Below are 25914 nucleotides of genomic sequence, written 5' to 3' on the forward strand. Positions count from 1 at the left end.
TCTTTGAACAAGAGACACAAACAGTGTCCCAGAAGCAGCCATACCATGTTTCAAAGAAAAGAAAAAACAATATAAGAAAATACATATTTCCTAAAGAGAAATGCCTGGATTATATAAGCATATCTTTGTAGAGTCCCAGGTAAGAAAAAGGGAGTTAATTTTATTCATCAATTCATTGATTAGCTTATCTAGTTTTGGACTTTAAATGTCCCAAACATATCCCTTTTCAAGTTTGAAATGAATGTGCTGAGATATGTTCATCTTCCCTGGCCTATGTATGTGAACTAGAATCACTTCTCCTGTTCTAAGCCTTATAAATAAAAAAATCAGAAAGCTTTCTATCATATCCAATATTAAGCAAACTTGCATTGCTGGAATATGCCTATCTCCATGCAGTATACTCTTCACCCAGTATATAACAGTATTCAATATATGAGTGTTTTATTTAAAATTTTGTTATGATTAATAAGGAAGATGTACTTTTCTTCTAGATGTACTTTCTATTAGATGTTAATAAATAAAGTCTTCCTCCTCTCCCTCTTTCTTTTTATCTATCAAGATAATTTTTACAAAGGACCCACATTTAGTGAGAGTAAGATAAAGAAGTCTTTCCTTTCCAACCACTCTGAAATCAACTGAACAAGGAAGAGTAACACATAAAATAAAGTATATCTTGGATGAATTTTTTAAATAACCACAGAAAAACTCCACATCAAATTCACTCACAACAGCTCCCCTTTTCCTAATTAATGTGAGTAAAGGAGTATCAGAAAGAGGCAATTTGAAGATAAAAGATTTAAGAACTTCCTGGGATTTTGAAATAAAATGAAGGCCCTGGTGGATAAAATGAGGCGAGGAAGCAACATCATCAAATACAATGGTAAAGGAGAGACCCTGGTTGATCAACCTTGAATGCTCTGGAGGAACTGCAGCCTGAGTAAGAAGGAACAGGAGAGGAAGAAGAGTCAAAAAGGCAGGTAGGGAAGGGTGGCTAAAATGCAGAATTATCAATGGAAATCTGTCCTCAAAACCACAGAAGTAGTTAGCTTTTATATTCACTACTCACCTCTCCTTTCTCTCAGTTACAAAATTTAGTTGACACAACACTTTTATTCCAAAGGAGAAAGTTTAGAAAGGTATTTTGTTTTCTAAAGCAACTGAATTAATGGTGACTACAGAATTGGGGCTTTTCAAATGGTTTGTCCTCTAGAAGAGTGCCATCCAATGCAGTATCATGGCCTAAAAGCCAGTTTCCACAATGAAGACTGTCATGTGACAAACCCCTGTCACATGGAAAAGGCTGCCAATTAGGTTTTTTTTTGTTATTAGCAATAGTGTGAGAGTAAAAAGTCACGCCAGTTTAAAGCTCCTACTGAACCAAATAGGGAGAAACTTTCTTCCTCCCTCACTTCCCCCCTTCCCTTCACTTCCCTTCCTTCCATTTCCTTCCTCCCTCACTCCTTTTTTTGTTTTCCCCACATGGGGACATTGGCCAGTTGGGCATAGGCTAATGATCAGACTTTCCCAGGAGAGAATCACTGCTGGAGAGATGAGTGAATTGATCTGTAAAGCTTTAAGCAGTCATACGGCTGGTGGGACAAATCAGCACAGTAATCTGTGGCATTTGTATATCTAGTTCCCATATGGTCTCATTTCAGTTCTTGTCATTGTAATTGTATTTTCCCTGAAGGTAAGATGTTGTTTCACTCTCACTGCTTTTAAGATTCTTTGTCTTAATTTTCATAAATTTAATTATGCTGTATCCAACTGTGAATTTTACTAGGTTCATCCTATATGACATTCTTTCAGCTTCCTGCATTTTTAGGCTTATGCCTTTTGGCAAATCTGGAAACTTTCCAGGCATTATTTCCTCATATACTTTTCCATTCTTAAATTCTTTCTCTTATTCTTCTAGAATGACAATATCATGGATATTATATCTTTTGCTATAATGTCACACATCCCTGAGGCTCTATTCCTTTTTTTTTTTCAGTGTACTTTCTGTTATTCAGATTGGGTATTTTCTATGGTTCTATCCTCAGCTTTACTGATTCTTACCCTGCCACCTTCATTCTGCTCCTGAGCCTATCACCGAGTTTTATAAATTATTATTTTTTAAGTTTATTTATTTTGAGAGAGACAGAAATATTTATTTGTGAGTGGGGGAGGGACAGATAGAGAGGGAGAGAGAGAACCCCAAGCAGGCTCTGCTCTGTCAGCACAGTTTGATGCGGGGCTCAAACTAACAAAACTGTGAGATCATGACCTGAGCTGAAACCAAGAGTCATATACTCAACCAGCTGAGCCACCCAGGTGCCCGTATAATTTTTTTTTTATTTCTAAAATTTCCAGTTGGTTCTTTTTTATATCTTCTCTGTGTGTGCTAGAACTTTCTATCGTTCCATTAGTAGTTTCAAGAGCATGTTTGTAATTGCTCTTGAAATACGCTAATGATGGCTGCTTTACATTCTTTAAAGTATATTGGTGTAATCTTGGTGTTATGATGTTAGTGTTTTTTTCTCTTTCAAATTGAGATTTTCTTGGTTCTTGGTATTAAGACTGATTTTTTATTGAAACCTAGATATTTTGAGTATTATGCGATTCTGAATCCTGTTTAAACCTGTTTTAGCAGTTCTCTGTTAGAGTTCTAGACAAGGGACAAGGGATATTACCTGAGATGAGAGGGCCTCCTAATTACTACAAGGGTCAGGGAAAGACAGACACCAGTAGGCTTCTGTTCATACCACCCTGGTTAGAGTGAAGGTATGACCACAATTCTTTCTATGTTGTGTGGTTGAAGTAGAGCAGTTATTATTTAAAAGTATACTGTTTGCTTGACTGCCCCTTTGGATAAAGAAGTCAGGCTTTCCTTGATGACTCTTTTTTGTCAGTTCCATTTGGCACTTCTGAGTTGCTAGCTTTTCTGACACCCAGGTTGCAATATATGAGGCAAAAATGAAAGGAAACTCACTGCTGTGTTGTTCCTTGGGTTCCGAAGTCCCTACCTAGTCTTGCCTTTCTCTCTTCAGCTTTCACAGTATTATGTTAGCTTTACATATAAAATTGTTTTTAACTGTACACAATAGAAAAGTATGTATAGTACATCATTCTGGAACCCCAAATCTCTACCTGTAATTTTTAATCATCACATAATACATTTACCAATATTTTCCTTTATATTTAACTCATTTTGTAGCATTTAAGAAATCTTTGAGTATATCAGACCCTAAGCTTTCTCTGAGGTATTTATTAAAACATTTTGATCTGCAGTTCCTCTGAAATAATATTTTCTATTTTAGTCTAGATATCAGTTTATCATCATACCAATATTGCAATGCTTTAATTATTTTAGCTTTACAATAAATCTTGATATTTGGTAGTATGAATTTCCAGTTTCCATTTTCTTCTTTAAAATTACATTCACAATTTGTTATTTGGGTATTGAGTTTGGTGAGTTCTTTATAGATTTTGGATACTAACCCTTTATCCCACATGTCATTTGCAAATATCTTCTCCTATTACACCGGTTGGCTTTTTTTGTTGTTTCCTTCACTGTGCAGAAGCTTTTTATTTTGATGAGGTTCCAGTAGTTCATTTTTGCTTTTGTTTCCCTTGCCTCCGGAGACATATTTAGTAAGAAGTCACTGTGACTGAGGCCAAAGTGTTTGTTGCCTGTTTCCTCTAGGGTATTGATGGTTTCCTGTCTTACATTTAGGTCTTTCATCCATTTTGAGTTTATTTTTGTGTATGGTATAAGAAAGTGGTCCAGGTTTATTCTTTTGAATGGATAAAGAAGATATGATGTATATACATACAGTGGTATATTACTCAGTGATCAAAAAGAATGAAATCTTGCCTTTTGCAACAATGTGGATGGAACTAGAATGTATTATGCAAAGCAAAATTAACCAAAAAAAAAAAAAAGACAAATATCATATGATTACACTCATATGTGGAATTTAAGAAACAAAACAGATGAATATAGGAGAACAGAAGGAAAAGTAGGATAAAAACAGAGAGGGAGGCAAACCATAAAAAGCGTTTAAAGACAGAGAGCAAACTGAGGGGTGTTGGAGGGGTGTTGGGCAGGGGGATGGGCTAAATGGGTGATGGGCATTAAGAAGGGCACTTATTGGGAAGAGCACTTGGTGTTATATTTAAGTGATGAATCACTAAATTCTACTGAAACCATTATTACACTATATGTTAACGCACTTGGATTTAAATTTTTTAAAAAATTAGTGACCATTTTGTATTTCTGCCCTTTGCATTTGCATATAAACCTTTAAGTCAGTTTTCAATTTTCAACAACAATGCATCCCCTCCTCCACCAAAAAAATAAATAAATAAAAGCAAAACCAAAAACAAAAATCTGGAGTTTGATTTTTGATGGTATCATTTTCATTAATTCATTTTGAGAACATTGACATCATAACAATATTGTCTTAAAAATAAATGAGGATGGCTTATCGCTCTATTATGTAGATCTTCTCTGTCTAGTAATGCTTTGCACTACTTTGCAATTGTCAATGTAGAAGCTGTCTTGCGTGTCTTTTATTTTAGTCTTCCTAGGTTATAAATACCTTTAAATGCTATCAATGTCACAATATCATGATGCTAAGACTCTTTATAAAAATTTCATTTTTTACCATTGTAAAGCTATAAAGACATAAAGTCACAGGGCTGCTACAATTTCGGCTTGTGAAGGAACAGCAAGACAACTTAAGCCAAAAAAACAATATTTAGTAAAAATCACAAACCACAGAATTTCCATGTGCAATCCAAACAGTACAAATGCATGTTTTGTAGGTTTTTCCCTGACTTCTCACTCACTATATTGGAAATATATATCCACGTAACTAACAATTATTTACAAATGTCACTGGATAAATATAGTGTACTGTAATTTGTCTGGCCAACCTACAATTGGGTGTTTAATGTGTCTTCATTTTATTCTCTATTGTAACTCACATCATAATTGCTCTATACAAATGTATATTTCTTATATCTAAAAATTAATTTATGATTACATTAGAAATAGCTTAAAAAGTATGTTAATATATTAATCTTTACACATTTCTAAATCACTTTCCAGAAAGCAGATGCTAATTTATACTAGGTTTAAGATGATAGTAAGGTATGCTTCTCACCATCAGATATTATTCTCAATGCCCAAATAACACGAAAATAATGGTTACATATTCATTTACTTTGTATTTACTTAATCACAAGTTAGGTAGAACTTTTTCATGTTTCTTAGTCATATGTTCAATTTCATGAAATTTTTTTTGCACTGATCTATATCAGTGTGTGTGCATGTGTGTGCATGCACACATATACATAATATACACATATATTGTGATATACATATATATTATGTGATGTTTTCTCTGATACCAACTGGGTGTCCCACAATTCCATATAAGTCAATTCTGACACTATTTGGAGTTAAAATCCGATTGCACAACTTGAAAGGTTCAATGCCACAAGACTGCCCCCATTTCAGATACCAGATGCAAATCCCACACCATCCACACTTTTGACCAACTGGCTATAAATTGGAGACTCCCATGGCCCCCTCCTCAGGTTTGCTAATTTGCTCATTTGGCTCACAGAACTCAGGAAAACACTTTACTTATGTTTACCAGTTTATTACAAAGGATACAACTCAGCAACAGCTAAATGGAAGAAATATAGAGTGCAAGATATATTGGGAGTGAAGGGACAAGGAGGAAGTCATAGTTTCCATAACATCTCCAAACATCTCATCATTGCAGCAAGTTGATTTGTTCATCAGTTTAAAAAGTCTCTAAATCTCAATGTTCAAAAGTTTTTATAAAGTTCAAACTCTAGCCATACCACTTTCCTTTCTGAAGGTCTGTGAGTGAGGCTAAAAGTTTAAACTCTAGTCATTTGGTCTTTCTAGTAACCAACCCCATCCTGAACCAGTCTAGAAACCCACCCTAAGCCACCTCATTAGCATAAACTCAGGTTTGATTGGGAGGGGATGAATAACAAAAAACATTCCTATCACACAGGAAATTCTAAGGGGATTTAGATGCTCCATGCCAGAAACCAGGGACAAAGACCAAATTATACCACACACACAGACACACACACACACACACACACACCATTTTAGTGTGTATTAATGAAAGATTAAATTAGTTAATGAATTTACGCATTTGCTCTGTCATATTTATTGTAAATTATTTTTTCAGCTTAGATTATCTTTGAAAGGATGACATATTATTTTTAATGTAGTCAGTACTAGTATCTTTCTTTGTAATACCTCATTTTTATGTCAGAATATCTTTTCTCATTCTGAGATGATTACTAGTCACTTCCATTTTCCTCTGAATTTTCATTTCTTAAAATATTATATATTAATGCAAATATTTTAATAAAATGTGAGGTAATTGTTTACTTTTTTCCTCTGGTCAACTATTTTTTTAAACTTTTTATTTATTTATTTTGAAAGAGAGCAAGAGAGTGTGAGCATGGGAGAGGCAGAGAGTGAGGGAGAGGGGGAATCCCAAGCAGGCTCCACACTGTCAGCACAAAGCCCAGTGCAGGTCTCAATCCCACAAATCATGAGATCATGACCTAAGCTGAAACCAAGAGTCACACACTTAACCAACTGAGCCACCCAGGCACCCCAGTCAACTAATTTTTTAATGGTACCAATTTAAAAATCTTTTATTCTGTTTCTCAAAATTTTTAAGAAAAAATAAACAAAGCTTAAACTCTGTTTTATTTTTGTGTCTTGTGGGAAGGCCAAATTTTATATATGTATGTATATATATGTGTGTGTGTATATATATATATATATATATATATATACATGTATATATGTGTGTGTATATATATATGTATATATGTATGTGTATATATATATGTACATGTATATATATACTTGATATGTATATCAAACTTATTCCCCTTGTCAATTACAGAAAGATCAAATTCTTGGCTTGGCTTTTTTTTTTTTTTTTTTTTTTTTTTTTTTTTTTTTTTTTTTTGCTTTTCTTTGTTGTTCTTAGGTTGTTCTGACTTACTTTTTTGGCGTATTATCTGATTCTTTTTTGTTCTTTGTTCACACAAATTTTTGCAGATTAGATCCTGGCCTAACAAAGAGGCTTAGATTCTTAAGTATGAAAAAACAAGTTTAAATATCTACAGCAAAATTTATAATAAAAGAATGACAGATAATGAAGCAAGCATTCCTTTGACTAAAAGAAATTCTGTCCTTCCAATCTTAAGATCATGATACAGTAACCAAAATTTGTAACATTATTTATAAATGAAAAATTTGAAATCTCCCTCTCTCTCTCTGTCTCTCTCTCCAGGAGGAACTGCTTGATATCTCAGTGAAGATTCAGTTTGTCCAGGGAGGAAGTGAGTTCAGGGTCTTCCCAGACTACCATGTTGGACCTCATCCTTCCTTATATCTCTCACTTTTTTTCTTTCTCATGAACAAACACATTCATACACAGATACTCAGACACACAAACATCGTATATGGAACAAAGTAAAATTTTTATTTACCTTATTTTGACCACATATTGTGCCATTATGCACTTGAGTAAAATCATACTCTGAAGATTGTGTTTCATTTCTCAAATATGCTGACAAACATATATGGCCTCCAAGGTAAGTATATCGAACATTAAAAGTTTTTACTGGTACTATCTGTGAATGTGTCCAGTGACAAACTATCTTTCCACAAAGGATATGCCTGGCAATATAAGGCAAAAAAAGGTTGCTCATATGTCTCTTAGGAACACAATATATTAAATCATTAACAATTCAAAACATGAAGATAATTCAAAATGTTATTCAGATCATAACACCAAATTTATTCAGAACATATGAAGTATGACAAATAAATTTATCTGTATATACTAGGTTCATCTCTCATTTATATTAACTTATTTTTGCATGTGCACGCGCGCGCACACACACACACACACGCACACACACAAACATGCATTTAAAAAAGTATAGTAGTCTTGGGCGCCTGAGTGGCTTAGTCAGTTGGGCGGCCAACTTCCACTCAGGTCATGATCTCATGGTTCATGGGTTCAGGCCCCGCGTCAGTCTCTGTGCTGACAGCTCTGAGCCTAGAGCCTGTTTTGGATTCTGTGTCTCCCTCTCACTTCCACCCCTCTCCCCACTCATGATCTATCTCTCTCTCTGTGCAAAAAGTAAATAAACATTAAAAAAATTTTGTAAGTATAGTAGTCTAAATACACACCGAAAATTGCAACCATGTGTGGCACAGTTTCCAAATTGATCTGCGTGAAAATTCACTTCTTGTGCACATAGATAAGTAGAAACTTTAGCAACTGAAAATATAAATAGTTACAATTACTAACCTTAAAAAAACAAAAGTGGTAAATTAATATAGAAACATCTGGACAACAGCAGTACCCAGTAAGTGTCATCTACTAGAATTTTTTAGTGTCATCTACTGGCTACACAAGAAGGAGAAACACTAAAAACTACCCACTTGAGAATAGGAAAATTGTGTCAAAGGCAGAAATGATTAAGAAAGCAGTCATTTGCTCTCTTACCTACAATTCTAATATTCTACTCCTCTTTGCGCCAATCACGTGAAATTTGATTAATATACTATTTTTTTTGTTCTGTAGTTATTAGGCCTATTTTGCCTCTTGATACAGTTCAAAGTCATAATGATTAACTATTTTTTTTCAAATTTGGATTTTAAACAAACATTACCCTTTATTGTGGCTATAGGATGGTTTACTGACTGTAGAAAAATACAGTTTGAAAAGGAACCCCAGAAAAAAGATACAACTATTACATTTTCCAAATAATGCTTCACACTGTACATCTGGATCTCGGCATATTCCCTCATAGCAATAGGCAGTATTATTATTACATGGTTCTAAATCAGCAGATTTCACATCAGGTACACAAGCCGCAGATGTTCCATTGCAAAATTCTGGAAAATCACATGGATCTGTCATTTTCCTACATAAACGTCCTCTTTCAGCTATCTATGAGACAAAAAAAAAATATATATTTTTAAAGTAGTAAACCAAAAAATGTAAAAAAAATTAAACAAGAACAGTGTATTTCTATCATTTCCATTATTATTGCATTTTAACTACTTAAAGTCAAATTATGAATTTACTTGAAACCGCGAGTGAAATAGATTGGAAAAAACCTAAATGTTCATCAATGAATGAATAGATTAATAAACTGTGGTATATTCATGCAATGGAATATTTTCAGCCATATAAAGGAACACTGATACATAGGCTACAAGATGAATGAATATTCAACACTATGTTAAGTGAAGAAATCCAGACACAAAAGGTCACATATTCTATGGTTCATATGAAATAACCAGAATAGGTTACTCCAGAAAGAACATAAATTGGTGCTGTCCAATTGGTGTTGTCCAGCCAGGACTGAGGGGAAGGAAGAAAGGAGAGCAAGTGCTTATTAATGCTCCAGGAGTCTCCTGTTTGATTGAGGAACTTGTTTTGGAACTAGATAGAGGTGGCAGTTGCATAACACTGTGAATGTACTGAGTATCACTAAATTGTTCACCTGCAAATGGTAAGTTTTATGGCAAGTTTTTCTTCACCTAATCCTTTTAAAGTCTCTACCAAATGTAAGAATTGTCCCCATTTTAAAGAACTGCCCTTTGGGTTGTAGAGAAAGGGCAATGGGCTGTGTAGAAAAGCCTTATTTGTTCAATCCTGCTGATTTGGAGACAAAGGACAAGGTGAGTGCTCTGGTGAAGGGAAGAGCAACAAGGTTTATTGCTAAGTAGCAGAAACTCTACGCTTGCATCCTTGAAGACAAGGGAAAAGTGGCTTTAATTACTAGCATAAAGAGTGAAAAACACAGAACAAAGTAGAATTATATTAGGATAGATTTTACTGACAACCTGGCAAATTTCTAATCAGATTTTGATTGTCGTTGATTCCTGAAAGTGACACAAAAAAGGCAAGATGAAGCAATCCCCAAAAGTCAAATCTTACTGAGTCTCCTTTCAGGTGTGGCTATAAAGGAATGTGAAGGGGAAATTTCCCAAAGGAAGTTAAGGATTCAATTCAATTACAGGACCAGCGGTCCCTTGAAAAGATAAAACTTGAATAGTAGACATGCTATATGTTGCTGACTACTCTACATGGACTCCTTTTCTGCTATTCTCAAAATGAGAGCCTTATTGTTATTATTATTATTATTGTCATTATTTGTTTATTCAAACATTGTACATCAACCGTGTGTTGGGTGCCTTATTTTTAATTTTTTGTCATAAGTTGCTTGGTTATGAAGAGCTACATTCAGATATGACCAAGAGAAATTCATAGCACCCAAATAATCTGGAATTGATATTGAATAATAACTGGATGGGCCCTGAGTAGAGACTAAAAACAGTGCAATGGAAGGCATAGCTAAGAAGGCATAAAAAGATCTAAGTACATCTTCTGAACTTAGAAATCAATTATGTATGAATCAGGTCCATAAAATTACATATTTGAAGTTGTGCAAAAAAAACAAAGCTTAAAAAATGCTAAAAAAATGGACACACAAGAACACACATTATGAAAGGAAATCATGTAGTATTTTGAAAGCTTACCAGACAAGTTCTTCTATCACAGCATGGTCCACTGCCACACTCTGCGTTTCCAATTAGAGTACAACTTACAGGATTACAGCATTTTTTGTGAGCGCATTCCTAAAAGCAAATAGAAAACAATAATAGGAATTTTCAACAAAATATGTAATTGTATTTATTGTCAAAATACACAAAATATTTCCCTAAGTTAATTACAATCATAGTATGATTTTTACTTCTGTATTTATTTTTAACACCACTTCAGTTAAACTTATATTTTCAGCATTGGAAAAACAATGGTAATGAAATCATTCATGCTTCATGCTCAAGGAATTGACTGTAAAAAACTCAATGCAATTTCTTTCAATCTTATAGGAATATATAAATGTATGCACTCTAAATTCTTAGATTTTTTTCATTCATTGTATCATTAGTACTTTTCTATCTTACCAAACCTCTTCAAGATATCATCTTTGGAATATTTAATAACTTATGGATGTGACAGAATAGAGGTCTAAATTATAACAACATTTTATTAACATAAATAATGTTTCAAAGAAAAAAGTTTGTAATTTTTTTACTCTCAGACCTTACATTAAATATTAATTCTAGAAATTATTAGATAAGAGAGCACAAAAATATTAATGGCTCTTCATAATATACTTCCATTTCCTTCTTCCTGTAGCATAAAATAATGATATGTCACAAGACTGATAGTAATATTTAAAAATTAGTAAAGTGGATAGTCACAAATCACTATGTGTTTATACTTGCTTCAATATTAATATTTTTATTATTAGTATACAGAAAATTTTACATATCTGCACACTATTATTTATTTAATATTTCTGTGTCTATATTTATGTTGATGTATTCATGTGTTTATTTCCTTTATTTGTAAGCATTATATTAATGATATTAAGCCCTAGCCACCAACATATTTCACTACATTTAAAATTTGTCATGACAACTTACTTTTGTTTGGGTGGGGTTTTTTTGGTAACTTTTTGATATTGTGATATTGTGAAATGGTCGACTCATAAAATCTAAGAACTATCATCTTTTTTTCTGGTTTTGTTCTTTAAGTTTATGGATAAAACTTTATTCCACCATGATCCCACTAAATATGTGAGTTTATAGTATGTGTGTAAAATGTTTGTGTTATATATATATGTATGCTTTTCTTTTCACTTTACATTGAGTTTTTTTAGTATAATTCACACATTATATATTAGTTTCAGGTGTACAACTTTGTGCTTTGACAAGTTTATATGTTATGCTATGTTATTCACAATATCAATGACTATATCCCTTACACTATGCACTTTATTCCTGTGACTTATTCATTCCATAGCCTGTATCTCTCTCTCCCATTCACCCATTTGCCCAACCATTCCCTTCACACCGCTCTAGGAACCATCAGTTTGTTCTCTGTATTTATAGGTCTAATTCTGCTTTTTGCTTGTTCATTTGGTGGGGTTTTTTTGTTTTATTGTTTGTTTTGTTTTAGATTCAACTTATGAGTGCAATAGTATGTTACTTGTCTATCACAGTCTGTTTTCACTTAAAAATTGTCATCTAGGTACATCCATGTTGTCTCAAATGGCACAATCTCAACCTTTTCTACAGCTGCATTATATCCCATTGTGTGTGTGTGTGTATGTGTGTGTGCATGGCACATATACATATACACACACACACATATACATGTGTGTATATTAATATATATATTTATTTATTTATATTTATTTATACACACACCATGGTATATATACCACTTTTCCTTATCCACTCATCCATTGATGGTAGGTAACTTCCATGTCTTGGCTATTGTAAATAATATTGCAATAAGTGTAGGGGTGGATATATATTTTTGAAACAGTGGTTTTGCTTTCTTTGGGTAAATATTGGTAGGGGAAATGTTGAACCATATGAATTTCTATTTTTCATTTTTTGAGGAACCTCCATACTTCATTCCCTAATGGCTCCACCAACAGTATACAGGGACCCTTTCTCCTCATCCTCTCTAATACTTGTTATTTCTTATGTTTTTGATTGTTACCCATTCTTTCTGGTGTAAGGTGAGATCTCATTGTGATTTTGATTTGCATTTCCCTAATGATTAGTGATGTTGAGCATCTTTTCATGTGTCCATTGGCCATTTGGATGTCTTCTTTGAAAAAATGTCTATTCAACTTCTCTGCCCATTTTTAAATAATGTTGAGTCAGGGGCGCCTGGGTGGCGTAGTCGGTTAAGCGTCCGACTTCAGCCAGGTCACGATCTCGCGGTCCGTGAGTTCGAGCCCCGCATCAGGCTCTGGGCTGATGGCTCGGAGCCTGGAGCCTGTTTCCGATTCTGTGTCTCCCTCTCTCTCTGCCCCTCCCCCGTTCATGCTCTGTCTCTCTCTGTCCCAAAAATAAATTAAAAAAAAGTTGAAAGAAAAAGGAAAAAAAAATTTTTTTTTAATTAATAAATAATAATGTTGAGTCATATAAATTCTATATATTTTTTGTATATTAATCCCTTATCAGGCATCTCATTTGCAAATATCTCATCCTAATCAGTAGGTTGCCTTTTTGTTTTCTTTTTTTTCTTTTTAAATTTTAATTTCAGTATATTTAACATACAGTGCTATATTAGTTTCAGATTTCATACATCACACAGTGTTCATTATGACAAGTGCACTCCTTAATCCCATCACCTAATTAACTCATTACCTCAACTACCACTCCTCTGGCAAACATCTGTTTCTTCCCTATAATTAAGAGTCTGTTTCTCAGTTTGTGAGGATGTTGAGAAAGGGGAACACTTTGCACTGTTGGTGGGAATGCAAACTGGTTCAGCCACCCTGGGAAATAGTAAGGAGATTCCTCAAATAGTTAAAAATAGAACTACCCTATGACCCAGCAATTGCACTACTAGGTATTTAACCAAAGAATACAAAAATACTACTGAGTATATATTCCCAAAATACAAAACACTCATTCAAAGGAATGCATGCACCCCAGTGTCAATAGCAGCATTAACTACAATAGCCAAATTATGGAAACAGCCCAAGTGTCCGCTTATTTATAAATTGATAAAGAAGATGTGACATGTATGTACAATGGAATGTTATTCAGCCATAAAAAAGAATGAAATCTTGCCAATTGCAATGACATGGATGGATCTAAAGAGTATTATGCTAAGTGAAATAAGTCAGAGAAAGACAAATATATGATTTCACACATATGTGAAAGTTAAGAAACAAATGAGCAAAGGGGAAAAAGAGAGCCAAAGAAACAGACTCTTAACTATAGAGAACTGATAGTTACTAGAAGAGGGATGCATGGGGAGACGTGTTAAACAGGTGATGGGGTTAAGAACTGAACTTGTTTTGATGAGTTGTATGGTGCTGTATGGAACTGTTGAATCACTATATTGTATATCTAAAAGTAATATTACACTGTACGTTGATTAGAATTTAAATTTTTTTTAAAAGTCTATTTTGTCTAAGTAAGTATTGCTACTCTGGGTTTCTTTTGACATCCATTTCCCTGATTAGTGTTTCTCTATCTCCTCACTTTCAATCTGCAGGTGTCTTTAAGTCTGAAATGAGTCTTTTGCTTCGAGTCCATTCACATTCCAAGTAACTTTTGATAGATATTTATTGCCATTTTATTGTCTGATTTGTGATTTTTTGATAGCTTTTCTCTGATCCTTTCTTCTCTTTATCTCTTTCATAGTTTTTTGGTTTTCTTTAGTGATACACCTGAATACCTTATTCTATTTTTTGCAGAATTTCTATTACTGTTTTTTTTTATTTGTGGTTACTACAAGGTTTATATATAACAACTTCTACATATAGCAGTCTATATTCAATTGATGGTAGCTTAATTTTGATCTCATTCATTACTCCTCTCCCTTCCACACTTCAGATATTAGGTATCATATTTTATATCTTTTTATGAAAACCTTGGCTACTTTTTACAGAAACATATTTTTACCTTTATATTTTTTTATATTTTTTACTTTTCATATTCTCACTTATGGTCTTTGCACTCAAAGGGCCCCCTTTAATATCTCTTGTAGAGCTAGTTTAGTAGTTATGAAATCCTTTAGTTTTTCTTTGTCAGAGAAACTCTTTATCTCTTCTTCTATTCTGAATGATAGCCTTGCTAGGTAGAACATCTTGGATACAGATTTTTCCCTCAGCACTCTGAATACATCATGCCAGTCCCTATGGCCTACAAAAATTTCTGCTGAAATTAACTTCATAGCCTTGTGGGGTTTCCATTATATGTAAATGTTTTCTTTTCACTTACAACCTTTAAAATTCTTTATCACTATTTTTTTCCCATTTTAATTACTATGTGCCTTGGTGTGGGCCTCTTTGGCTTGAATTTGTTGGGGGATTTCTGTGCCTCCTGAATTTGGATCTCTATCTCTCTCCCCAGATTTGGGAAGTTTTCAACTATTATTTTATCAAATACATTTTCAGCCCCCCATTCCCTCTCCTCCCTTCTGGGATCCCTAATGTGAATGTGATTATGCTTAATGGAGTCACTGAGTTCTCTAATTATATTTTCATAATGCAGTATTTGTCTCTCCCTTGTTCAGTTTGATTGCTTTCCATTACTTTATCCTCCAGATCACTGATACATTCCTCTGCTTCCTGTAGCCTACTATTTATTACATCTATTATATTTTTAATTTCATTCATTCAGTTATTCATCTCTGATATGTTATTTTGTATCTATTTGTCAAGAGTCTTGCTGATGTCCTCCATTTTTTTCTCAAGTCAAGTGAGTATCATTACTTTAAATTCTCCATCAGGCATATTATTTATCTCTGTTTCCCTTCTTGTGGCCTACTATTTAATTCATCCACTGCTTTTTAAAATTTTTTTTCACATTTATTTATTGTTGAGAGACAGAGACAGAGCATGAACAGAGGAGGGACAGAGAGAGGGGAAGACACAAAATCCGAAGCAGTCTTCAGGCTCTGAGCTGTCAGCAAAGAGCCTGATACTGGGCCCAAACCCATAAACCACGAGATCATGACCTAAACCAAGGTTGGACACTTAACTGACTGAGCCACCCAGGTGCCCCTCCATTGCTTTTTAAATTTCATTTATTGAGTTCTTCATCTCTGATATGTTATTTTTATGTCTTTGTCCAGAGTCACACTGATGTCATCCACTTTTTTTGGAAGCCCAGTGAGTATCTTTACAATCATTAAATTCTCTGGGGCGCCTGGGTGGCTCAGTCGGTTAAGCATCCGACTTCAGCTCAGGTCACGATCTCACGGTCCGTGAGTTCTAGCCCCGCTTCGGGCTCTGGGCTGATGGCTCAGAGCCTGGAGCCTGCTTCAGATTCTGTGTCTCCCTCTCTCTCTGCCCCTCCCCTGTTCATGCTCTGTCTCTCTTTGTCTCAAAAATAAAATAAACGTTAAAAAAAAAATAAAATAAAAAAATACGAATTTAAATTCTCTATCAGGCATATTACTTCTTTTTGTTTCAATTAAGTCCCCTGCTGTGATTTTTGTCATGTTCTTTCATTTGAGACAAATTCCTCTATTTTTGTCTCTCTGTTTCTGTGTGTTAGGAAAGTCACCTACATCCTCTGCTCTTGAAAGTAGTGGCTTTATGAAGAGGTCCTGTAGTGTCCTGTAGTGCAGTGTCCTTGGTTCACCAGAACTTGGCACTTCAGAGGAGTCTCCTATATGTGTTGCTTGTGTCCTGCTATGGTGTCTGAGTACCTTTTCCCTTCAGTCTAGACTTCTGCACTGATTATATCCCTGTTGTGGGAGCATGTTAGTGGCTGCAGCCAGGGTCTGGCATGTGGTTGCTGAGGTGACCACAGTCATGTGGTGGCTAAGCACGGTGTGAGGCCATGAGTACAGAGGCTGGGCATGGAGCAAGGTGGTAGCTCAATAAGTCACTCACAGCGCTAGCAAAATTTGTGCTGAGTGGTAGTCTTAGGTTGGATCCCCCCAAAGCAGGGCAGTGGCCAGGGGCACAGCTCACGTTAGCAGCAGACAGGGATGTGGTTTGGCGTCTCTCTTGAGTGGATGGAGGTCCCCAAAGGCCATTTCTACAGAATTGTAGGATATCTTGGAATCTGAGATTGTGATACCTCCATCTTTGTTCTTTCTCAAGATCACTTTGACTATTCAGGGTCTTTGATGGTTCTATACAAATTTTAGTGTTATTTGTTCTAGTTCTGTGAAAAATGCTATTTGTATTTTAATAGGGATTGCACTGAATCTGTAGATTGCTTTAAGTAATATGGACATTTTAGCAATATTAATTCTTCCAATACATAATCATGGAATATCTTTCCATTTGTTTGTGTCATCTTCAATTTCTTTTATCAACGTTTTTCAGTTTTCAGAGTACAGATCCTTTACCACATCCAACATAATACTCAATGTTGAAAAACAGAGATTTTCTTCTAAGATCAGACACAAGACAAGAATGTCCACTCTTACTACTTTTTTCAGCATAGTACTAGAAGTCCTAGCCACAGCAATCACACAAGAAAAAGAAAAAAGAGGTATCCATATTGGTAAAGAAGAAGTTGAACTGTCTCTATTTGCAGATAACATAATACTAGACACAAAACATTCTAAAGACTCCCCTAAAAAACTACTAGAAGTAATAAATTAATTCATTAAAGTTGCAGGATACAAAATTAATACCCAGAAACCAGTAGTGTCTCTATACACTAATAACAAAACCACAAAGTAGCAGAAGCAAAAATTAGAGAACAATGCCATTTATAAGTGCACCAAAAAGAATAAAATACCTCAGAATAAACTTAACAAAAGAGGTGAAAGACCTATAAACTGAAAACTATAACATATAGAATGTTTTGAGTGTTATGCTGTAAGAGAAGCTGTAATCAGGGATCTTTCTTTCAAAACAGTAGATAAACATATCAAGTGCATTTATAAAATAGTAATTTATTCTTGATCTCTTGTACTACCTGGATTATCACATAATATTTTATACAAAATTAGATATAATGTTATAATTACACTAACTGCAACATTAGTGTATTATTAAAGTATATCAGACCTTTATCACTATATAACAAGTTTAAATTTACAGGAGTCAGATGATATTTTTTTTATTTTATATTTCAATATTAACTAAAGTGTGTTATGCTTCACAATTTAAATATTTTATTGAAAAACTGTCAATAGTATTTAGTGCAGCTAGAGGATTGAATGGAAACTAAATATTAATGCAGGCAGGGGGAGCAAAAATCAATGACATGACAGGAAATTCCAAGGCTAGTATCAAAGAGAAAGCCTACAGTAGAGAGCAAATTTTCACAATACCCAAATCTAGACTAAATACCTGGCTTAGAAATTGACTCTTAAGGACTTATGCTTTAGGAACAGAATGCCATTATGGGACTGGAAGCCAGAACTTTATAAAACAGGTAGCCAAGGTATATCATTGAGAAATTTGAGAATCAAAAGGATGTTTTCTTTTCTCCTAGTTGTCCAAACCATTTTTAAATGTCTCCTCAATATTTAATATCTTACTGAAGTGGTTCTCTATTTCTGGAATAAAATACAGAAGCATATTCATTTTCATATACTCATTTTGGTTGGTAATCCTGATTATTTTGTGAGTATTTTCCAAAATATAAGTCAGTCATTCAAAGTAACATTAATTGGAGGAATCAACAACTTTCATGACTTAATTCTATTTCTATATGCCTGCAAAGGATACTGGGAATTAAAAATTTTTTTAAGTATCCAATTTACAATAACATTCAAAACATTAAATGTTTAGGGTTAACTTTAAGAATTAAAGATACCTAAATAAATGGAACAATATACCATGATCATGGTTTGAAATCATAACATTATGAATAACTCACTTCTCTACAAATTCATCTATAGATTTTTAAAAATCCCAGTCAAAATTGCAGCAGAATTAGGATTTTTTTCTTTAGGGGATGTGAGTAGAAATAGAAAAGTTGATTCTAAATTTTACATAGAAATGCAAAGACCTAAAATCACCAAATCTATCTTGATTAAAGAAGTACAAAATATGAAGACACATTTTACCTGATTTTATGAGTTAGGGTAAGGAGAGCTGGTATTGGTATAAGGCTAGATATATGAAACAATGGAACACAAAGTATGTGATGAACTGTTTTTCAATACAGGTGCCAAGAAAAATATAGCTATTCAACAAATGGTCCTGGAACAATTGGATATACATATAGAAAAAATACATCCTGATCCTTAACTTACAAACATTTCTCAAAAACGGATCATAGATATACATATAAAAGCTAAAATCAATAAACTTCTAGAACACTTATGAGAAAGCTTCACAACCATGGGATAGATAGGGCTCAAGTAGCATAACACATAAAAGAAAAAAAAAAAAAGGTAAACTGAACTTCACCCAATTAAAAATTTGACTTTTTGAAAGATATCTTTAAGAAAATACAAAACCAAGCCACATACTGGGAGAAAATCTGGCAAAAGACTTGCATATAGTTTATATTAAGAATTTCTAGGGGTGGGGCGCCTGGGTGGCGCAGTCGGTTAAGCGTCCGACTTCAGCCAGGTCACGATCTCGCGGTCCGTGAGTTCGAGCCCCGCGTCAGGCTCTGGGCCGATGGCTCGGAGCCTGGAGCCTGTTTCCGATTCTGTGTCTCCCTCTCTGTCTGCCCCTCCCCCGTTCATGCTCTGTCTCTCTCTGTCCCAAAAATAAATAAAAAACATTGAAAAAAAATTTAAAAAAAAAAAAAAGAATTTCTAGGGGTGCCTGGGTGGCTCAGTTGCCTAAGCATCCAACTTTGGCTCAGGTTATGATCTCCTGGTTTGTGAGTTCAAGCCCTACACCAGGCTCTGTGCTGACAGTTCAGAGCCTAGAACCTGCTTCAGATTCTGTGTCTCCCTCTCTCTGCCCCTCTCTCACTCTCTCTTTCTCTTTCTTAAAATTAAGTAAACATTATTTAAAAAAAGAATTTCTCTAACTACATAATAAAAAAGCAAATAACCTTATAAATATGTACAAAATGTTTGAACAGACACTTTAAAAAGGAGGCATATGAAAGTCCCGTAATCATATGAAACACTGTCCAGTATAATTATTCATAGAGGAAACATAAATTAAAAACACAATGAGATACCAGCACAAATTCAAATGACTAAAATGAAAAAGACTGGCAGTAACAAAAGTTGATGACAATAAGGAAAAATTACAACTCTCATACACAGATGGTTGGAATATAAAATATTACAACATTTGGGAAAGAAGTTTGACATGTTGTTATAGATTTAATAGTTAATCAACTACCATGGAACTCAGAAATTCCACTCCTATATATTTACCCAAGAGAAATGAAAACATAAGTCCAAGCAAGATCTGGATATGAATATTTTAGGAGCTTTTTTTATAATAGTCCCAAACAAAAACAATCTAAATGTTCATTAATAATTTGATGGACAAACACTCCAAGGAATATCCATACAAAGAAATACTACTCTATAACAAATACAAATGAACTACAGATACATTCAATCATATGGATGAATATCAAAAATATATAAAGCAAATGTTCCAGAATCAAAAAAGATCCATAATCTATGATTCATTCATATGAATTTCAATAGGGGACAAAAATAATGAGTTATGACAGAAATCAGAAATTTAGATTCTTATAGGATTTACTTAAGGAGGTATGGGAAACTATGGTAATGTAAATGTTCTATATCTTTTTTTCCACATCTAATTAAGTATATCATCACTCACTTCCAAAAAACATCAGCAAGTCAGAAGAAAAACAAATATAAATAAATATAATGAAGACCACCTAGACACATCACAAATCTTTTTGTTTAAAACCAAAGACAAGGTCAAAATGCCTTTCTAGGCACAAAGATGGGTTCTATGGATCATTTGGGTAGGTATGGCAGACAGAAGCAGAATTGGGTACTGACATCTTTAGTGACAATGGGACAAATGGTTTTTGACTATCATTGTTGAGACTCCTGATAAGTTCCATCAGTGGGGAATGATGGTCTTATAATACTAAAAAAAGAAAAAAAAATGTTATTATGGTTGTTTTTCACTCACCTACACTATCAAGAAAGTGAATCTACTTTCTTTCTGATGGTGGCCAGAGTTATAGATAGTAAAATTCATGGTGACTAAGAGCAGTTAATCACTCCAACATTTACTGAGTTATGTTCTGACAATGCAAGAGAAAGGAAAGAAATTAAATATACTTGGGCAAAACCTGATAAAATCATTAAAGCTACCTCATCCAATTACAATATTAGAGATCTATGCTAGTTTTGCTAGATTTGAAGGCTAGGAAGTCATTGTCACTCAAGAACTAACCTCATTCTCGGGGCACCTGGGTGGTTCAGTCAGTTAAGTGTCCGATTTCGGCTCAGGTCATGATCTCATGGTATACGAGTTCAAGCCCCACATAGGGCTCTGTGCTGACAGCTCAGAGCCTGGAGCCTGCTTCAGATTCTATGTCTCCCTCTCTCCCTCTCTGCCCCTCCCCTGCTCATGCTGTCTTTCTTTGTCTCTCAACAATAAATAAATCTTAAAAAAAATAATAATAAAAAAAGAACTAACCTCATTCTCTAAGTACAGTTGGTCAATGACCACTCTGGCTAATGGCATGCACATGAAGAATGGGAATGTGAAAACCTCTTGGGGCTTATTGCAGTAGGTCTTTACAGCCATAATAAAACTGGCCTATCCATAATGAATCTCCATTCTCCAATAAATACCTTGAAATCCAGTGGGTCAAGCTACCTCTTCCCTTAGGTGCACTGTGACTCTGTCCTAGATTTTTAAAAAAGACTAAGAGTGCTCAGATGATGAAACAGTCACCCAAATCAGTTCACTTAAAACCATTCTAGTGCAACCAGCCTATCAGAGACAACTCATTTTCCTCTTGTGTCTAGGAATAGTCTCTGGAAACTATTCATGAACTGGGCAATAAGGTCTCCAGAATGGATGCATTGGCAAAGTCCAAACAAAATTCCATGCAAGTCAAGGGCCAGAAGATAAATAAATCAACCAATAATTGAAGTCTGAGCCATAGGTTCATGTAGATCTGGATATTAAGCCAGAGGGAATCTAATGAGAACATTAATAGTCTGCCCTTGGGAGAAATTCTCACTACTGACCTAAAGAAGACCCATGGTACTTAAATACTTGGGCCATGACAATGGACTATTCCTGGCCACTCTTGTGCTTTACTGAGGACAAGTAAAAGGAAGACAAGAGGGCCTCAATTCCCTATCCGACATAATGCATTTGGGTTAGCATTGACCCAATACCTTTGGCACCTTCCTTCAAAAATAAACAGAGCAAGGATATAGGGTTTCATCCAAATAGAATGAAAGCTATATATGTTGGTTAAGGTGTGGCAGTGAACTGATGATAGTTGGCCTGCCCTTTCTTCTCTCCTGAGCATTGCAGCACAGTCCATTATGGTACTGAGAAATGGATACATGCACTCCAATGATTTCACTCACATGTCAAACTTAAAAAATAAAGTAGATAAACATAGAGGGGAAAGAAGAAAGAGGCAAATCCATTAACAGACTCTTAACTATAGAGTGCAAACTAAGGATTGCTGGAGGGGAGAAGGGTGGGGGATGGGTTAAATGGGTGATGACTATTAAGGTGGGCACTTGTGATGACTCCTGGGCCTTATATGTAAGTGACGAATCATTACATTCTACTACTGAAGCATGTTAACTAATGGGAGTTTACATAAAAATTTGGAGAGGAAAAAAAACCAATTTCACACACTTTTAAAAATATATTACCATAGACTTACAAAATTTTAGAATTATTACTTTATTTTTCTAACAAAAGAAAACACATTTGACCAGATAAATTAATAGACATATACAGAGCATTCCATCCAAAAGCAGCAAGAATACACATTTTTCTCAAGTGCACATGGAACATTCTCCATTTTAGATCATGTGTTGGCCACAAAAGAAGTCTCAGTACTTTTAAGAAGACTAAAATCATATCAAACATCTTTTCTGACAAAGGTATGAAACAAGAGATCAATTACAAAAAGAAAACTAGAAAAATTAAAAATTCAGTATATGGTGGTAAAATAGTATGATAGTGAATAACAAATAAGTCAAATAAAGAATTTTTTTAAAATTCAAAATATACCTTGAGATGAATGAAATTTAAATGCAACATAAAAAAAAAGTCTATGGGATGCAGTAAAAGCATTTCCAAGTGGAAAGTACATAGCAATATAGGCCTACCTCAAAAAACAAAAAAATTTTAAACAATTTAATTTTATACCTATAGGAACTAGAAAAAGAAGAACAAACAAAGTTAGTAGAAAAAAGAAAATAACAAAAATCAGATGTTAATAAATTAAATGGAGACTGAAATCCCAATCTAAAAGATCAATGAAACCAGGAGTCAATTCTTTTAAAAGATTAAAAATATTGACAAAGTTTTAGCTAGACTCACCAAGAAACAGAAAAAGAAGTTTCATAATAAAATCAGAAATGAAAGAGGAGAGGTTACAACTGATACCATGAAGTACAAAGGTTCATAAGAGACTACTATGAAAAATTATATGCCCATAATTGAACAACTTAGTAGAAATGGATAATTTCCTAGAAATACATATACCAAAACTGAATCATTAAAAAACAGAAAATATGAATAGATTGACTACTAGTAAGGAGATAGGGTCAGTAATCAAAAAACTCCAAAGAATCATACGACCAAGTCCAGTTGGCTTCACTGGTGAATTCTTCCAAATGTTCACAAAAAATTTAACTAAATGTTACCCTCCTAAACTCTTCCTGAAAACTGAAGAGGAGTGATCACTTTCAAACTTAGTTGATAAGGCCTGACTGCAAATTATTCAGATGCTTTTTAAGTATATATCCATTACACACTTTGTTCATCTTTCATGCATATATTTCATGTGTATTATATATCACAATTATATATCACATAAATATTTATCATTAAAGTGGGCAGAGAACTTCCTTTAAAGAGAACTAAAAAATACTAATGTGTATTTTAAGAAAGAGAATATAATTTAAATAAAATTCTTCACAGTGAAACTTTGACATGCAAAAAACCCTAACAACCAAAAGAAATGATAGGTAAAATAAAGCAAATATTTTCAGAATAAAAGTTATAAGGAATTTTCTAATGTAAAGCACAGAGGTGACAGAAATGCAATATTTATAAAAATGTTATGTAAGTTAATTGGGTTGTAAATTGTAAACCCCATTATTTTGAAAGTGGCCTAGATATGGTTAAAACTTAAATATGTATGGCAAAAATGCAAGAATAATCAGTAAAGGAAAATAAAAAGTATATATCCACTAAATTGCTTAAATAGAGGAAGAAAGAAAAACAAAACACACAGATCAAGAGAAATGAACAAAAATTTAATTAAAAAACAAATGTGGCAAAATGAACATAAAAATATGGAAATTTGGGGCAACTAAAGTTACAAAAAATACGCAGTACGGAGGACTGTAAGGAGTCATAACACCTAAATGTAATGAGGTATACTAGAGAAGATCCTGGCACATAAAGAGGCTATTCAGTATAAAGAAAAGAATCCTGGGGATGCCTAGGTGACTCAGTTGGTCAAGCATCTGACTTGACTTTGGCTCAGGTCATGATCTCATGGTTCGTGAGTTTGAGTCAGGCTCCATACTGACAGGTGCAGAGCCTGCTTAGGATCTCTCTCTCCTTCTCTCTCTTCCCCTCCCTCTATAAATAAATAAATAAACCAACAAACAAACTTGAACAAAAAAAAGAAAGAAATCTGAATAAATTATAGACTTTAGTTAATTAAAAATATGCAAAAATTAATCACAAAAATGTTTAAGAGGATAATCTGATAAATAAAAGACAGATTGGATAATAAATTAAAACCCAATGTAGATCTTGAACTTAACAGTACAGGAAAAGTAAATGAGAATACAGAAATATCATAGAAATGCTAATTAAGGGAAGCTAGTGTGTGCATAGATATATAGATATGTCAGAGTAAATAGACTTTAAAACAGAAAGCAACACTGGAATAAAGAGATTCAGTATTTGAAAATAAAAGTTAAATTTCCAGGAAGATATAACAATCTCCACCATAATTCTCTTACCATATCAAAAAGCTTCAAAACACAGAAAGCATAAATTGAATAGCCTATAGTAAGAATTAGGCAAATCCAACTGCATAGTTGAAAACATAAATATTACCTCTCAAGTGCCAAGAGTTCAGGTAAATAAAATTCATACAGAAGATTTGAAGCAATCACTTAAAAATTATGATGTAATCAAGTTATATAGAATTTAGTTTCTAACAATTTAAGAGTTTACATTTTCTCAACCAAATATGGGACATTCCAAAAAATCAACATGCAATATAAAGACAGGCGTAATAAAATGCAGATTCACTATCTTACCAAGAACTGAAAAAAAAAAAAAAAAGGTAATGGCAAATACTTAAATATAACAGTAACAAACCAAGGATTATCAACCCAATTCTGTGAAGTTAAGTTAAAATAAATAAAGTTACCCCAGATGCAAGGACAGAAATCAGGAGATGAGGAGGTAAACAACAACATACATGTAAGAACTTAATGAACCAATACAATCACTCTGGAGGAATTCAGGACATGATTGAGGTAATGAGTATAGTATAGATGTTAATAATGTTTATGATACAGAAAGGTGGGTATTGCTATTAATGGTTACATAATAAAGAAAATCTACGTCTTTAATCCATGCTACACTTACCCCTCACTTAAACTCTTCAAATGCTTCAAATTCAGGATGTCAGTTATCAAAAGCCCCATACCTCCGTATCTTAGATGTTTAATAAAATGGTTCAGCATTTCAGAGAAAGTCCTCCTATATCACATCTATATTTATAAAACTACATGAGAAACACAAAAACAAATCTTTAGATAAATTATTAATGTTTGTCACTAACCTCTGGAAGACCACAATCACACTGTTCTGGTGGTTCCACAATTTTATTACCACAAATTGCAGTTCTTCCTTGGCGAACCACTTCTGAAACTGTTTTATTCTGAAGACATTCAAATTCAGGCTGTGAAACCTTGTGCTTAAATTCATCCATGCTGCAACTGCTAAAATACTTTACACCATGGGAATGTCTAAAAATAAATCATATTCCTCAGATAAATGGAATAAAATCAGTATCAAAGTAACACTCTATGAATTACTGAAAAGTACTATAAATTCTGTAATATTTCACTTACCAAAGAGCCAAGAAGGAAGGAAGAGTGTTTTTATTGT

General features: G+C 33.9%; 1 protein-coding gene across 4 annotated transcripts in view; it reads right to left on the reverse strand.

Moving 5' to 3' along the window:
• LOC131506713 (A disintegrin and metallopeptidase domain 3-like) overlaps positions 1–25914 on the reverse strand; it is a 143309-nt gene that overhangs the window by 40850 nt on the left and 76545 nt on the right. For all 4 annotated transcript variants that reach the window (XM_058720603.1, XM_058720602.1, XM_058720604.1 and 1 more), the window contains 5 exons: positions 25586–25772; positions 10622–10720; positions 8828–9023; positions 8258–8348; positions 7549–7738 (listed from right to left, as the gene is read on the reverse strand). In XM_058720603.1, coding sequence (XP_058576586.1) covers positions 7549–7738; positions 8258–8348; positions 8828–9023; positions 10622–10720; positions 25586–25772 — 763 coding nt within the window. The remainder of the gene's footprint in view (positions 1–7548; positions 7739–8257; positions 8349–8827; positions 9024–10621; positions 10721–25585; positions 25773–25914) is intronic.

This window comes from Neofelis nebulosa, chromosome 3 (genome assembly GCF_028018385.1).
Source record: "Neofelis nebulosa isolate mNeoNeb1 chromosome 3, mNeoNeb1.pri, whole genome shotgun sequence".
Classification (NCBI taxonomy): domain Eukaryota; kingdom Metazoa; phylum Chordata; class Mammalia; order Carnivora; family Felidae; genus Neofelis; species Neofelis nebulosa.